The sequence below is a fragment of the Meleagris gallopavo genome, chromosome 6 (assembly GCF_000146605.3).
Source record: "Meleagris gallopavo isolate NT-WF06-2002-E0010 breed Aviagen turkey brand Nicholas breeding stock chromosome 6, Turkey_5.1, whole genome shotgun sequence".
In the NCBI taxonomy this organism is placed as follows: domain Eukaryota; kingdom Metazoa; phylum Chordata; class Aves; order Galliformes; family Phasianidae; genus Meleagris; species Meleagris gallopavo.
Genome location: NC_015016.2, coordinates 2,977,952 through 2,994,694, shown reverse-complemented (window position 1 = coordinate 2,994,694; position 16,743 = coordinate 2,977,952). Strand labels below are relative to the sequence as shown.

General features: G+C 39.3%; 1 protein-coding gene across 1 annotated transcript in view; it reads left to right on the top strand.

Annotated features, from left to right (window-relative positions):
* Positions 1-8,924, top strand: part of MYL3 (myosin light chain 3) — a 34,837-nt gene extending 25,913 nt beyond the window's left edge. Inside the window, exons 3-7 of the mRNA XM_003206911.3 lie at positions 863-1,012; positions 2,154-2,327; positions 4,102-4,179; positions 5,620-5,655; positions 8,334-8,924. Coding sequence (XP_003206959.1) covers positions 863-1,012; positions 2,154-2,327; positions 4,102-4,179; positions 5,620-5,648 — 431 coding nt within the window. The 3' untranslated portion in view covers positions 5,649-5,655; positions 8,334-8,924. The remainder of the gene's footprint in view (positions 1-862; positions 1,013-2,153; positions 2,328-4,101; positions 4,180-5,619; positions 5,656-8,333) is intronic.
* The last annotated feature ends 7,819 nt before the right edge of the window (positions 8,925-16,743 follow it).

Here is a 16,743-nt window from a genome sequence, read left to right as displayed (position 1 = left end):
ATAGTAAGAAAAAGTAAAGAATAAAGGAGGGGAGGAGGAGGGGGAACTCACTCTTTGGCCAGAAGAGGTGAGGATATGTTCACAAAGATGTGAGACAAGTGGAGGAAAGTTGGCTGCTCATGGGGAAGGGTTCTGCCTGGGGAAGCAGAGAGTTGTGAAGTCACTTGAGTGAGTGGTTTCATCTCCACATATGGGATCTGGTCTGGCCTCAGGAGATGACAGCATAGCAAATCTGACTCCTCCAGACAACTGGATCAACTGCTAGAAAATAGAAAAATCAACAAATTCTTTTAGATATGTCCATTGACACTGTTAAACATAACAACTGATTAATGATAAGGTTTTTCTCATGCACTCATCATCCCCCAGCACCAGGCTGTTGTGTGATTATTTCAGTGGGTTATCACAGCATATCTCATTACCTGCTACCGTAGATGATTTTCCATCTGTGGGCGGTAGGTGCTCTCTGAAAGTATAATGCTGAATACAACTTCCAGTTAGCTAATGAGCAGAATGGCTACTGAATTCCGTGCTGCCCTGAGCGTTCCTGCTGAGCAGGAAAAATCTCAAGGCCAACCATTCCTGTGAGGTTTTCCACACTTTCTGATGGTAGCTGAGCCAGAAATACCATAAGAAAAGCATTTGACCTCTTCAATTCCATCCCCTGATTGAACCAGGAAATGCGGCAGAGGAGAAACACAAACATTTCAGATAGCACCACTAACAATGAGATCATCAAATTTGTTCCCAGACTGCAAAATAAAATGGTCATGCTGAGTTAATTAGGGGGAAGGGCGGGGCTGGCTTTGACTGTATCCGAGGGAGCATGGCATGCATTTCTTTCTATCTTTTTGTCTCCCAGAATTTAAGGAAGCATTCTCACTTTTTGACCGTACTCCCAAATCGGAGATGAAGATCACATATGCACAATGTGGAGATGTCTTGAGGGCTTTGGGGCAGAATCCAACCCAGGCTGAGGTCATGAAGGTCCTTGGCAGACCCAAACAAGAAGGTTGGTGTCCTCCTCAATGTTCATTTTATTCTTGAAGAATTAGTGATGAAGTAGATGAGGTCTCCTTTTTTCTGATGGAAAGACTAATTATGAAACACTAAAGGGTACAAAACAGTCTCTGCAAATCTCTAGCAGAAAAGTAACCAAGGATGAAACCAATTTGAATATCAATATCATTGTCTCAAATTTAGGAGGCTGATTTAATGGCCACAAAAGTCAATACGTTTACAATGGAAGGATGTTACCTTTTAAAATTGCTTTGATGGCAGGCATTCACTTGGATTTACTAAAAGCTCAGACATTTGAAGTCAACAAAAGGACAGACTGAAAGAAAAGCCACAACTTATCCTACAAGAGTGCGTGTAATAACTGCAGTTATATCAGCCTTCAACAGGCACTGCGTACAGAATATTGTTCAAAACAAAGGAAATCTCATCTGGACAGCATATACAATTCAAAACAGGACTTTCCAGGTGACTTCTTGTCTCTTCCTTTTGCTGAGGTTAATGGAAACAGACCATTGGGCCCTCATTCAACAGATGTGATACCTTTTGATATGGCAAAGACACAGTGCTGGATGGAACAAGTAGTCCTAAGGGACTGTAATGTCGAGTGATGCTTTTGAAAGACAAAGAATCAGGAAAATGGGATGCACAACTCTCGTCCTGTCAGCCCCCTATTCACACTGAAGCGCCTCTCCCATTGTGGTTTTAGATAGCTCTGTGTTATAGGGTTCCAAGGCAAAACTGACTTCATATAAGGAACAGGCTTATTTTCTATTGCCTTCTGCTTAGTTTTGTATTTTTATTGCATCAGAAACTTTGGGATTGCAAGTGTGCTTGCTTTCCATGCTATTTGCATGTGACAGACACATGATATCTGATGCGGTATGTAGGTGATATCTGTCTATCTACTGGTCTATTAACAGCACACTTTTCTTTTTGATAGACCTCTTTTTCCAACTTTGACTATACATTCCTCTACCTGCACTTAACGTATTCCTGTATACTTCTTGCCTCTTTAATCAGGACTTACTGCCATGGTTCTACTCTCACCACCTCCCCTTGCTCCATGCCCCAGCACAAGCCCTCAGCACTCCCAGAATCCACTAAAACTTTCAGTTTTATCTGTGCCTTTGCAGACATGAACTCCAAGATGATTGACTTTGAGACCTTCCTGCCCATGCTCCAGCATATCGCCAAGACAAAAGACACGGGCACCTATGAAGACTTTGTGGAGGGTCTACGTGTGTTTGACAAGGAAGGAAATGGAACAGTGATGGGGGCTGAACTCCGCCACGTTTTGGCTACACTGGGTAAGGTGAACCTTTCCTTATACAGTTTCATCACTGAGGTCTTTCCCATGCAGATTGTATTAAGTCGGATGATTTTATGGAGAAAATGACCATGCAAGTCTTCTATCATCACATTGTCCTCAGATATAAAGACCAAAAAAAAAAAAAAAAAGCTTCTTACTAATGAAGCATAAGATCACTGACCTGCAACTCTAGCACTTTGTTTTTCTTCTTTCCTTCCCTTCCTTTCTTTCTTCCTTCATAGCTCTAGTGTTGCATTTCTCCTATTAAATATTATGTTTGTATGAAAAACTGTCAAAAAACCTGAAAACTCATCTATTCCTACAATATTTGCATACTTTTTTTTCTTCACCTCCAAGAAAAGTTCTAGGATGAAGTACTTTTTAATCAGTCATCTGCGTAACAGAATTGTCTCTAAAATGGAAAAGCTCTTTTTAAAGCAGGAATCAGTGTTTCTCTGTCCTCTCAAATCTTGACTTCAGAAGCTCAGTTTTTCACAAAGAGAGACAACATCAGCACAAGTAACATGTACTATTTTTTAAAAAAGGATGAGCAATTACAAGGAAGATTTGATTTAGATTAAAGAATTCCAATCATGGGTTTTGAACTGTGATATTGATTAAAAATAAAATAAAAATGAATATTCTTCCATTCTATGACACATCCATTTCTACTCGTGATTCAGGGAATAATAATCAAAAAAAGCAATGTTAGTTTTATTTGCATCATGGATACTAATGGATAAGATTGGGAACCAAACTCAGTGATGAAAAAGAAACTATTACTACTACCACCAAAAACTCCCAGCAAACAAAGGCAATACCAATGTCCTATCTAACCTTCCTCTGAACAATGTAAACAGTCTGGGTAGTTTTGTGAATTTTATTGAACTACAAAAAATTATTTTGAACTTACCCTTCTGTTTCCAGAAATTAAAAGTAATGTAGCAAAATATCTGATTTTCAAACAGTGATAGGATAGATTTCAATTTGAAGAGCAGTTCTGTTTCTTAATACTGGTCAAATTCTAGACACAACCAAGTATTCTATAAATTAGAACATTTTTTCTGTTTAATTTGTTGAATTTTCATCAGCTCATATCAGCTGAGGACTTGTTCCTATGTGTCAGAGATCAGTGATGTGTAAGTAGTACAACATAAGTAACAGGGCACATCCAATGTATTTTATTTTAACTTCTACAATTTCAGCTCATATCATCCTAAAATTTATCCCATATTTCTGGAAGACGTTTGATCTCATCCTAAAACCAGTGCCTAATACTACACTGGGGAGACCTACTGAATGGATTCATCTGTTTGTCCAGAATGAAGGCTTATGAGGACATATGACATAGATAATTACATAAACAGAATGGATCACTGGTTCAGTTCAGAGATCTCCAAAATGATATTGGAATCTCCCTGAACCTCAAAGCCATAGGCACACCAGAGAATGAAATTTCTGAGAGTTTGTCCAGTGAGGACTTGGTTAAGAATTGACTAAGACCTTCAAGATTTGGCACTTAGAGAAAGCTTATCCTTAAAAGAATGAACAGGATGCCATGTGGGTTTCCGTATTTATTCTGTCTCCTTTGTTTTCAGATCAATTTTTCTGTTTGCAAGGGTAAAACTAGCTTTCCTAGCAGTCAGCACCACAGGTTTGTGGAGGAGAAAATCTCTCCCTTTTCTCTCTTTCTCATTCTTGGGTTCTTTGAACTGTTCTTCATAAATTCTTAAGAATTGCTCAGCTAATTAAGTACTTCGCTTTCCACTCAGGTGAAAGGTTGACTGAAGAGGAAGTTGATAAGCTAATGGCTGGCCAGGAAGATGCCAATGGTTGTATCAACTATGAAGGTAGGTGTGACCACTCCATTCTGAGCAGCGGTCATGTACTTGAAGGCTTTCATGCAATTTTCCTGTGGAGGCTTAAATCCAAGGAAGATCTTACTCCCAAAAATCAGAATGTTATTTTCCAAATTTTAAACCAATCAAATTCACTTGACATAACCAATACAAGTAAACTTGTTTTACTCTTTATTTTTCCTACCTGAACCCATCTCTTTGTCCTCTAAAAACAAGATAAAGATCTCTTTTGAGAGTTCCTTACAGAAAATCACTAGATTTTCTTTCAAAAATCTTACAAAATATGTTTTCCTTAGGAACCTCTTTGGTCCCTTGACCTAAGAATTCTATAAGACTTTCCACAGACTTTCCAATTTATTCCACTGTTGCTAGACAGCCAGAAAAAAAGAGAATTGGCACTGAGTAAATGGACTACATTTCTCTCACACATCTTGCCAGCCTATATGCTTCAATCTTCAGTAAAACACAGTATTCTAGTAGACGGATATGCTATTGGACACACTTGAGTCCTGTTTTGAAGGTTAATTGGTGGCTGTTGTATTATTTTGGTGACTTAGCTGGTCTATAATCTTCACTGAATCTTTTATGAATATTTTGGTTGGTAGACTTCTTTGACTTACAAATGCTAGTGATCTGACCTCAGGGAAATCCTTCTTGTAAGGAGCCAATAAACAGAAATCTGTAGATTTAGACAACCCAAATGTCTTATGAACTTAAAGTAAACTCAGAGAAATTATTAGGAAGGAAAAAAATATTTTCTTGCTACAATGCATTTCTCCTTTCCGTTTCGAATTTCAGAATCATGAACACTTCTTGATGATGGATGATTTTTTTTAATGGAGAAAAATGAAACCTAAAGCCTTCTGTAAAACAAACAAACAAAAAACTCACAATAACTTGTATGTAATATAATATAATAATATTTTGGATTTGACACATTTTGTTTGTTTTTAAATCTGAATTCACCAGAGATATAGTCATGACACCTGACTAGGTGACCTGCTGTGGATCCTGGAGGTTTACCCCAGAGGTTCTTTCAGTGTCCTCTGCCTGAATACTACAGCACTGAAACCTTACAGAATAATGACCCTGAGTTTCTCATGGTTGTATACTTTGGAAAGGCAGTTTCATTTGGTAGCCAGGGGTAAAGGATTAAACAAGCTACAGACTTGACTAATATTTGTGTTCATTTCCACTGGCTAGCCAGACTCCTGACTACCTGGCACTGTAATATATATTATCTTAAGGATTTACAACGCATTTAGCACTAGGGTATCTGGAATCTCATTTACAAAGTGATGTAGCATTCATTACATCAGAGGAAGCAAGAGGAATTAATTTAAATAACAGTTAAGATGAAATATATGGGACTTTACTAAGTTTAATGTAGGAGAATTGATAAGTGATCCTGCTTTTTTCTCTTCTTTTCAGCTTTTGTGAAACATATCATGGCTAACTGAACACCAGGTAAGTCTCTTCTGTCCTCTTAGAATATCTTATTATTTTGGTTAGGACATCTGAGATAGGCATGGCTTAGGAAATACATACATAGGCTTGGGGAATGTGAAAGTGATTAATTCAGGACAGTATTTTCAGCATGTAGTATAAGGAATTAGATCAAGAATAAGGTAAAATTTTTCTTCATCCTATCAAATGCACAACAAATCAGCACAACTTTTTGGTGTATCTTGTTTGGTGAATTGCCTGCTGACATCTAAAATCCTAAAAGCATTTGAGTTCCAAAGAAGTCATTCTTTTATGATGAACTGGAAACTTCAAATGGTTTAGATTTTTGATGTCCACTTCCAAGGCTCTGCTCCTAAACTTCTCCCAAGAGTCAATGAGAAAGAACTGAGTTCACTAGAGAAAAAGTGGACAAAAAAATACAAGTAGATAAGGACTAATGTGTACCTCTTTCTGAGCATACATTTGGAAGATAACTATTGGACTTCCATAAACCTGGCTCCCAGATTCTCCTGGCAAATTGATTGGTTTTCCAGGAAAAGAGCTTTGTCCAGCAGATCTTCTGACTTTATTCAGTGATGCTCTCCAAACTGCAGTGCCTTTTAGGGAATCTCAGTCTCGCCATTGCAAATGAGTTGAACTTCATTTCCAGTATTGCTTCATCATCTTTTTTTTTTAGTATTCCTGTAAAATGTGCCAGCTGGTTAGAACTGGCATTTGCCACTATTTACCTTGGTTCAGCTCTTGAGGAATGTCTGACCTGATAGTTAACCGACTCTATCTATTTTGCAAAGTATCTGATAGATTGGGAAAGGCAGTGGCTTCCTTCAGATTCGTTCTGGGTTATTTTTCTTCTTTTTTGGTTTATTTTTCTACTCAGTCCTGACCAGGCCTGGCTTTGTTTTATTTTTGGGGCTGACATTATCCCAGCCCACTGAGACTTGTCTGCCATGTGGTGACTTTTCATTATGCACACTGGCACTCAGGGGAGTGAATTAAGTAGGAGTCAAATCCAGGACTTTGGGACTTCTATTCCAAAATATGATTGACCAAAATGTAAATTGTCTTAAAAGCTGACCACTTTTTCTTATTGTGGTCCATTTGCCTTACTTGCAGGCATTTATCTTCTCCGAACATGCACAGATTTTTCCATCACTGGCTCCTAGTTTTGAATTCCAAACATCTGGACTGGGCCCATATTGGGTATTCCTACAGTTAGCATTATCCACGCTTGTTGTTTAGAGATGTTTTCAATCCTTATTCCTTCCCTAATTCCACTGCCATGGGAAATTCCCATTCTGTTGCCTGAAGTCCTTCTAATCACCTAAGACAGGGTTAGCCACTGAAGAAGACAAGTGTTGGTAAGCTGTAAAGCTGGCAAGAGGCTGGGACCTGCAACACAGGGGACAACACATGTTTCTTGACTTACGATGGGTTTGGAAAGGGAGCTGAGAGCTCCCTGTCTCACAGAGAACCAATTGATTTGCCAATAATGGGTGTCTTTCAGGGGTGGCGTCTTCAATTTCTTGCAGTGTTGCTGTTGGCATGTTTAGGGGAAAACAACTGCAGTCTTTACTCTTGAAAGGCTGGTGGACCTTTGCTATAAAGCATATAACAAACAAATTCCCAAACACTGGACTTGAACTCAATGGGAATCTGGATCACATTCCAAAAATAAAGTCGTGTCTCATGTTTCTAGGCCATTTCCACATACTAGTGGAAGGCTAGATCTGTATCCTAATATAGGAACTGAATTATGTCTTTCCATTTTTTTTTCTGACCATAGCAATTGTGACAACACAATTTACTTCTGCACAATCAGCAAAAGTACCCTAGTTTAAACATGTAATCTCAAGTAGCGGAGTAGTACAGCTGTAGGGACAGTCGACATTATGTTCACAGGGGCTCAGTTCAGTGTCCCACACAGAAGATCTTGGTGGTTCTTGAGATGTTCCTAGTGTCTCAAATGCAGTCTCACAGATACGACACAGAGATACGATAGCAGCCCTGTGTCTGAGGTACTCAGGAATATCTCAAGTGTCTTTAGCTGCCAGTGTGTAGGAAGTGGATTTTATCCATGGCTTGAACTTGTGTGACCAGAAGAGAAATGCTATAGTGCATCAGTGTTTGGCTGACATAATATTCCTTGGCTCTCATCAGATTAAGATGCTCACATGAAAGTTAGGTATCTCAGTTTCCAAATGTAAAGGAGATCAAGTCAGATGGAGCATGCAAAGTGATTCATTTCACTCAAAGGGACATAGATACAGAGTCCAACTGCCAGTGCAGAGGAGGAAAAATCTCCATGAACACCATATTTGCTGTCTGCAGAGGGATGTTCTCAAGAGAAGGAGAAGCAGTGGCTAAACAACTGGAGATTTTATTTTATTTTTTGTAAAGCTAGGCCTTTATCCTAGCCTTATATATGGCATGGCTCTGTCACCTTTCTGTATTGCTGCTTACCACGTTTTATCCACCATTTGTATGTTAAGTGTAAGATTTCAGGGTTGAGATGGAATCTAAGGATTTTTTTTGTCTTGCATGAAATCTGATGTCAATTGGGATCTTCATAGGGCCTCACTGCCCCTAAGATGAGTATGCTATTTGGATAACTGAGGTTGATTCTTGATGGTGTTGTTTATTTCTGCCTTATTCCTCTAATGCTCAAAAATTATTTTTAGGACAAGACAGGCGTGGAGAAGCCCGGATTCTGGCCTTGGATTTTGATTTATTGGAATGTCCTCTCATTTTTCAGTCCAGATTCCTACTTCAAAGCTATAAAATGTATTGTCCCTGAAGTTATTTGGATAAATGCTTGTTTGTTTTGTCTTGTTTCCTCATGGGAAGAAAAAAGGAAATTGAACAAACAGAACCAGAACCATGAATACCTTATTGCATACAATGCAATAAGAGAAAAGAAACTAAGCCAATTGCATAAATCTCATGTGTGCAAGGAATATTCTTAGTCTTGGATGAAAAACAGCAAAAATAGAATTCTCAGCAATCAGCAACAAATGCAAAATTTTTTTATATGTTTCTCAGCTTTGGAAAACACTATCTTTAACATTAAGGTGTAAAGGATGAACAACACAAAATTAAAGTGTGTGCTGTATTGCTAGAATGCATCCCTTCTCTCTGTTCTCCACAAGGATATGTTCCCATTAACAGTCTAGTCTATGAAACAAATGTTTTTCCCAATGAAAACTTGAAATTGTTCCATTGTGCATTTCTTGGTCCTGTTTTTCTTACAGTAAAACATGGGATTCATTGTCTCTTGGGTTCATCATTTCTGTGCCTGTGTAAGTGAAGGGGAGATGGGAAATAAAAGCTTTCCCTTAGTATTGGCTAAGGAAAGCTGACAAGGATGAACAAGCACACATTAAGCTGCCTCATTTTCTGAGGAAAAATTGTTTGACAAGAAAAAAGGTCATTCAAGCACTACATCCTTTAGAGGGGAAAAAGAAAACAGAAGCTGATACAGCTCATTAGGTAATACAAAAAGAAATCTAAATGAACAGTACTTCATTTAAGCAAGAGATATCGTGGGGGAAAAAAAAAAAAAGACAACTTGGAAACTTAGTGGAGAAAGGATTTTCATTGGAACACTGTTATACCAGAGCACTTGTATTCTGTAGATTGATATTATGGTGATGTTATACTGCTTAGAAATGACAGCATTGTTCATGTCTATGAAGAAGAGCTGTTATGAATGAGAGAACGCAGAACTACACCAATATACCAGCTGCAACAAATTGAGTAATCACAAGAGAAAATAATCAGTTATAGAAATAATGTAAGCTGATAGCAGTAACAATTAAATTCTAAAGGAAATTTAGGAAGATAATGGAGATAGAGGAAAACAAAGATATTAATAAGTGTAAAAACATCTCATTCCAGCCTGGCTTAACTGTGCATGAAGATGCAAGAAAAATAACACCATTGTGAACGACTGATTGTGGAGAATCTAACTGTGGAGCATTAGTCATGAACAGAGAAATGCACTGAACAGGCCACTCATGAGAGTAGTAACTAGATCTGCACTAGTGTGTAGAAATCAGACATCAGAGATAGCCACCACCAATGCGCCATCTCCTCAAGGCAGCCCTTTGGGGTCATCCCCTTCTTTTCTCACTGTTGGCTCCTGGGAGTTCCTAAGTCCAAGTCTGTCCTTGGGCAAACACTATTTCAAAAGCACATTGCCTTTACTCTCATAGTAGACCCTAATGATAGCTTAATTTGGTTTTAAATTAAAGGAATACAGCAGTTGAAATATATAAATCTGCCTTTCCTGCTGGTGTATCACCTGGAAATGTCTCCCACCTCCTGCAAGGGATATATCCAGTCTGAAAAACTTGAGCTCTGTGACTTGTGTGCTGAACAGCATTATGAGAGCTTAGTGAAAACACTCTGCTAGCAGGTACCATCATAAATTTATTGGCTCGATATGACTTTCTCCTCTCGTTTCTCCATACTTTGTTTTACAGTCACTAAAACTCAACATCAAGCTGGGCTATTTTCATTAGGCAGAGTCCCACATCACCTATTCCAGGCCCAGACCTGTGAAAAGGTGTCAATGTCAAAACATGGGTGTTTGTTCTGAATTCTCTACAGAGAGATGAAATTACTACATTAAGTGCAGTTCAGGTGTGATAGAAATCCTAATTTCTCCTGTGAGCCATCAGCTGCTTTATTTCTCATCTACTAAACACAATGCAACCACCTTTCCTGCCTCTCAGACTCCAGGAAACAGTCATCTTGAGGTACTACACTGAAACCTTGCAGAATGTTTCACCTTACACTCCCAAAATAACATCTGTTCACATCCACGGGTGCAAGTGAGCTTTTTGTCAGGGCAAAGGGGTGACTTTCATCCATACAAGTGACAATACTCGCAGAGTTGGTGCGTCTGTCTGTCCCGTGCTTGTGTTGTATTCAGTGGTTATCTTAGCAGCATAGGTGTATCTTTACTGCAAGGTTTACACGTTAATAGATAATATTGCTTTGTGTTGATCCACATGGTCGCATGAATCCAGCTGCTGGGAGTATAGGAGGCTCACAGGTATTCCAGGAAGACTTCAAGGGCTGGTAGTGTTGAAAACGGGTGAACAAATCCTGTCATGGATCAACAGGAGGGGCAAAGATCATCAAGCTAAGCATCCATTTGAGTTAAAGTGCACCATGAAAGCACACAAGGGAAGAGAACTGCCAAAGTGCAGCACTGGAGGCAAGCAAGGCTTACTAGCAGCAGCACAGAGTAAAATAACAGCTGACGTTTCACCCCAAGAGCATTGGCAGGGCTCCTCATGGAAGGATACACAGGTCAGCCCAAGGTGCATAAGCAAAGCTGTGTGTGGGCGAAGGCTGGAGCAGTGCCTATTGCCTTCTGTGTCTCAGGACACGCTATCACTGGATTTTGTTTTCAGAAGTATGAGATTCACACACAAACTAACCGGAATAAATTAAGCAATTTTTCTTTCCCCTTGCCTTCTACTTCTCTCCTCAACCCCTAACCCTGAATTAAGAAAAAAACCTATCCAGAGAAATTTAAAAAAAAAAAAAAATAGTGGCCAGGAGACATGCCAAGTTTCTTGAAGATCTTTTTATAGCAATAGCATCTGGCTCTTTGGGAGTCTCCGTAGGGAGTTCTGCTGGTGACTTTACATCTGCTGTGGTTAAGCTGCTAATGGACTGGCTGTCTGGGCTGCTCCCTGCTCCACTGATTTCTTAGTACCATGCTTTGGCTATTTGAGGAGCTTGAGCCTATTGACTTCTTGCCAGAATTACATCGTACATTCCTGCAGCAACTTGCATTGCAACACCCAGCTCATGCAGAAGGGGTTTCAGGTGGAGTAAGGATATTGGCTGGCATTTCATCACTCTCTCCTTGAACTCACCCAAGCCTGGATCAGAGCACTGTATGAAGCGTGGGGGTTTTTGATCCAGAAGCCAAAGAGAAAGCAAATCCTGTAATACTTTTTCAGTGATGCTAACAAGCAAATAAACAAATTAATGCATCAGAAGTTTTATTTGGGAACTCAATCAAAAATACTTTGCCCTCTAGCGATGTGATGCAGCTCAGTTTTTTTGTCATATTCAACACTCTCCAAATTATTTTTAACATAGCTAATTACAACTTTGTAGTGGAAAATCAAAATGCTCCATCTGTATCATCCTAAAGTGTAACAGTTTTACATTTTCAACATTTTTTTGTGTGACCCAGATTTTTACTTTGGCCAAACATGTTGTGAAAACTACACCCAATTCTAAGCATGAATTTCCTTCATAATGTCATTGCCCAAAGAAAGTGCGATTTTTTCTGGCACTGTATTTGGGGTTCAATTTTCACAGTTGATCTGTTTGATTTTTCACAGATTTGTTCTTTGTTGCCACTGAGAAACACTTTTCTCTCCCCTAAGGTTGAAATGACCCCAAGCAGCTGCTTCAGGAATAGGCTTGTTGAACTTGGCTTAATTAGAGGTGTGCTTTGTCATTGGCAATGCTCTAGATCATTCCCCCTGGTTCTAGCTGTTGCTTAGATATATGCATATCTTCTGAATATTCAGATTTGAGCTATTATAGATGAGACTCATTTCATTCAATTTGCAAGCCTCGTTGATTTGCTCACAGAGATAAATTATTTCTTCATAGACCTTTTATAGCACTGCCTTCATACCACTTCATCCCCTTATCACTCACGTTAGAACAATAGGTTTCCTTATCTGATTGTCGTAGCAGCATTTTTTTCGTCGTAAGAGTAACGATGTGAAAATATCTGCAGTTTCAAATTTACAGGTAGATTTAATATCCAACAGCATACTACTAATCTTAAATATATGTACATGTATGCATGGGCACGTAACTACATAGCTCAATGTAGACCACATGACCTTTAAATTCACTAAATGCCTTGTGATACAACATATTACTTTTCTTCCAGTTTCATTTAACATGGAAAATTCTTTGGATTCCCTGAAGTTTGTTATGTAGCTTGTGTTCATCTATCCTTCTTCTCACACTTATCCAGCAATGTCACTGAAATATGTTAGAAGTCCAGCAGAGCAGTAAAATGAATGTTTTCATTTATAAACCCAAAAGTGCCGGTTTTCTCTACTAGCTGTTCTGTGAATTCCTTCACTTTCCTGTAATAAAAGTGTCATGGGAGAGTTATGATGTATGCCAAACATAAAAGACAGGAGAAATGAAGAAAGAAAAGTACAGATGTGTATAGGTAGTTCTATATTGAACTGAGGTCAGTGTCATTTGGGGCAGCACTAGCATGTGAAGCTGGATTTCTGCTCCCACCAGATGGAACCAATGGGTGTACAGAAGTATGTGCAAAAAACAACAGTCTCTCAAGATGTGGTTTGACATTTCTGGAAAGAAGTTTCTTGTTTGATGATATTAGGCTTTAGCATAGTAAAAGATACAAAATAACATGAAAGAATGCAAAAATCATGCGACACGAAGTACTCCAGTGTAAACTCTTTGTGCGTCTTCAAAGCTGCTCAAAACTTCTGAAAAAGTTCACAGAATCATAAAGTTGGAAGGGGCCCATACGTATCACTGAGTCCAACCCCTGACTCCACACAGAACCACCCAAAAATCAGACCACATGACTGAGAATGTTGTCCAAATGCTTCTTGAAGTCCACTAAGCTCAGTGCCATGACCTTTTTTTAGCCTTAATTCCAGAAGGCACCTCTTGTTCACAGGGCATCTCTCTTCACGTTTTGACCTGTCTTTCAAACCTTCAGCCTGCATGAGGATTCACTTGTGCACAGACTAAATTCAGTATCAATACCTTAACAGGGATAGATCAGACGTAGTGGAAGCACCAGCCAGGAGAAAAAAAGAATTTTCATTTCATACATTCTCATTGTAGAGAAATTGAAAAAAGTAAACGTTAGGATCAAAAGGAGCCAGTCTTAAGTCTGTGGTGCAGTCTGGAGGCTTCTGTCCTGACCTATAGACATATCCTGAATCCATCCCTGGTCCCATCAAAGAGTGAAAAATCACAGATGTGGTACAAAAGATGTATCAACTTATCTGTGCTCAGCAATTGAAAGCTTAGAGAGTGATGCCGATCATTTTGACTTTGAGGAGTTAATTATCTGATGATGCTTAGTCATATCTTCTTCCTACTGAACTGCCAGTATTTTAGCACATAACCCAGCAATGAACCCTTTTAGAAAGAAGAAAGGACAAACAAAACCACCTTTCTCAAGTCAACTCGGCCAGAGAAAACATTCTCCAGAAGGCACTGAGCTCATGAGCAGTTCTTCTGCACTGCTATTTGTAAATGTTGAGTGTCGGTTAACAACAGGAACAAAGATACTTGGGATGTGCCAGTGAATTTCAAGAATCCATAAAAATTCACAGAATTAAGTTCATGCAAAACCTATCTCTGAGAATCAAGCATTTCTTGAAGGGAAATGCTCACGGTGCAGAAAACAATACATTTATCTTTTGAACTTCCTCAGTCCATCTGATGTCTCTGTACTGTTAGTGGGGTTCTGACATGCCCCTGCTGATTTGAATTGCAGTGTGTTGAGTCCACAGCCATCTCCCCAGGAAACACAAATGCATGTTTTTAAAGTGTATAAATAGTTTGGGATCCTAAATCCCCCAAAAGAATTTACAGCACAGGTGTGTGAACTTTTCTTCCTATAGATGCCCGCAACTGATTCAATGGTTTTCATTCTGGTTACCTCCATCTGAAAGGACAGGTCCTTAAGAACATGGCACATGCTCACCACTTTTCTGTTTCTTCCAAAACAGTAAACAAAATTTGGCTTCTCTCATTGTCCAGAACATTATTCTTTTGCTGAACTGAAAGCCTGAAGTTTCTTGGGATCCTAATGAGTTACCTTTGCCCAGCACTGTAGTGTTATGAATGAAAATGGAACTGAAAAGGAAAAAGAGGACTTTCAAGTAGCACATTCAGAACCAAAATCCAGGTTTAGTCTGGACACGTAATTTACTGCCTCCAGAACACAGCTATCCAAAGCAACCCTCTGCCTAGATCCTGACCTTAAACACATTTTATAAAATGTCTCCCAGATCCCAGATATGTAACAACTCCAATATTCCCACAAGCAAAAGCCCTGGTGGTTGCTAAGATGTTTTGGCCTTGTGAACGTGGTACAAGGTTATTTGATATGGAGGGACTGGGCCTAGTATGGTGTTTCCTTCTGAGGGGAAACTGGGTCTTGGAAGGGTGTCTACTTATGTCAGTGTGTGTGTGGCCCAAGTTTAAAAGGCAAATTTTACAGCAGTGTTATAACTATTTGCATAAAAGTGGATCTTGGGATAAGTTAATAGCTCTGGGACAACAAAGTAAGACTGTATTCAACCTGTTGCCTGTGGGAATTTCTGGATTTAAAGCAGTAGGAATATGAGGTTAACAAAATGTAGGCAAACATCTACAGAAACAGCATGGCAGCGGGCTGCAGAGATTTCTGCTTTCCTCCAGCCTTCTTGAGTTATTTATCTTCTTCAGTTTGCCAGTCTTCTCCAAAAGACCAAAAGGAATCTCTTTTCTCTGTCTAAAAAAAGCAGTTTCATACATTTTAGAAAAAAAAAGAAAGTAGGGAGAGAAGAATGATGAATGCATGTGAGAGGCAACTAGTAAAGATAAAACATTTCATTGATAATTTCCAGTACCACATGCATGCTGGGCAAATCTCAAAATGAATAAAAGTGCAGTTAGTAACTACTGACCATCATTAATTTCTACTAATCTTTAAGTTCCTAATAATCATAATTCTTGGCAAGGGTTCAGTCGTTGAGTGGTGTACCACACTGTACTTGATGCTAGACTGACACAGAACAAAAAGACAGTTTCTTCACCGCGATATTTACAGTCTAGTTTCTTTCAAAACTATTATTTTCATCCGAATGCATGTTTATGGTTTTTATCCAGTGATTCATTGTACTGTCACACATCAAAGTGAGCAACTGATAAAAATACACTATTTTAAGCACTAGTAACGTGTGCAGGAACAGCATGAAAAATGACTAAGGAGAATTTTCGAAGTGAAGTCCAAGTTTCCATGCTTTTTCTGTGTCTAAGCTATTAATGTGAAATGGCTCTGCCATTTCACATTGCTGTTTTGGAGAACGTGGATGAATTCTAATGTGAGAAAAGTTGTCAAAAGCCCCCTGTAAGCTGGAGTTTTGCTTTCTGGCACTTCTCATTGCATCTCTCCTGCACTCATATTGCAGCTGACTTATGCAGTCATGTCCTGCTCTGCAACAAAGTGTGGGCACACAGGTCATGCAAGAATTTCATCACTCAAGGAAACGTTGCATGAAAGGCTGGAAACTGCACAGTCTTCAAACAGATGCTCAAAGTCCTTGTTTAGAGGCATTCCCAAGGGACAATGGTCATTCTCCTAAGCACTCTGATGCCAACCCATAGATTGGAATGCCTTGTCTTAGAGGACTGGAGCCTGTTATTTGTCAGTACCACACACACTGCGGTGGTTTTCAGGCTTGGTTCAGGTGAAATAATGGAGAATTTCACCCTCCAGAATAAGCATGACCACTGGGCTAAAGGGATTTGCTTTATATTCAGAATTGGTGAAATAAACTGTTTCACTTTTCTCCCTTTATATAAGCTGCTTGATAGCACAAATAGGTGTGACCATTGCTTGGTGCAGCTGTGCCAGCAGAAGCTGTGAGAGTAATCACACAAGCAAAACTGATTTGTATTTTTCTAAATTGGTAAGGCCTGTGCAAAGAGATAAAGCATTCTGCTCAAAGTTCCCTCACTATAATCGTGCTTTGACTGAGATTTCAGACTTGAATGAAATCTAGATTAAATATCAAGCTAATGAAGCTTGCTCTTTGGCCACGTGCACCGAGGGGATGATGCATCTGGCATCATGTCTAGATGATCTTAGCTCCCTCTGCTAATGTAAATAGCAGGTGCTTATTCACAGCAGTGTCAATGCAGATAGTGCTGAGCGCAGGGCTGGAGCAGAGAGGTAATGATACCACATTGGTTGTCCTCCTCCTGAAGGGACAGACTTCTTGAGCTCAGAATCTTTTCCTCCACAGCTAGAAAGATAGTGCTTATCATGAGTTTGGG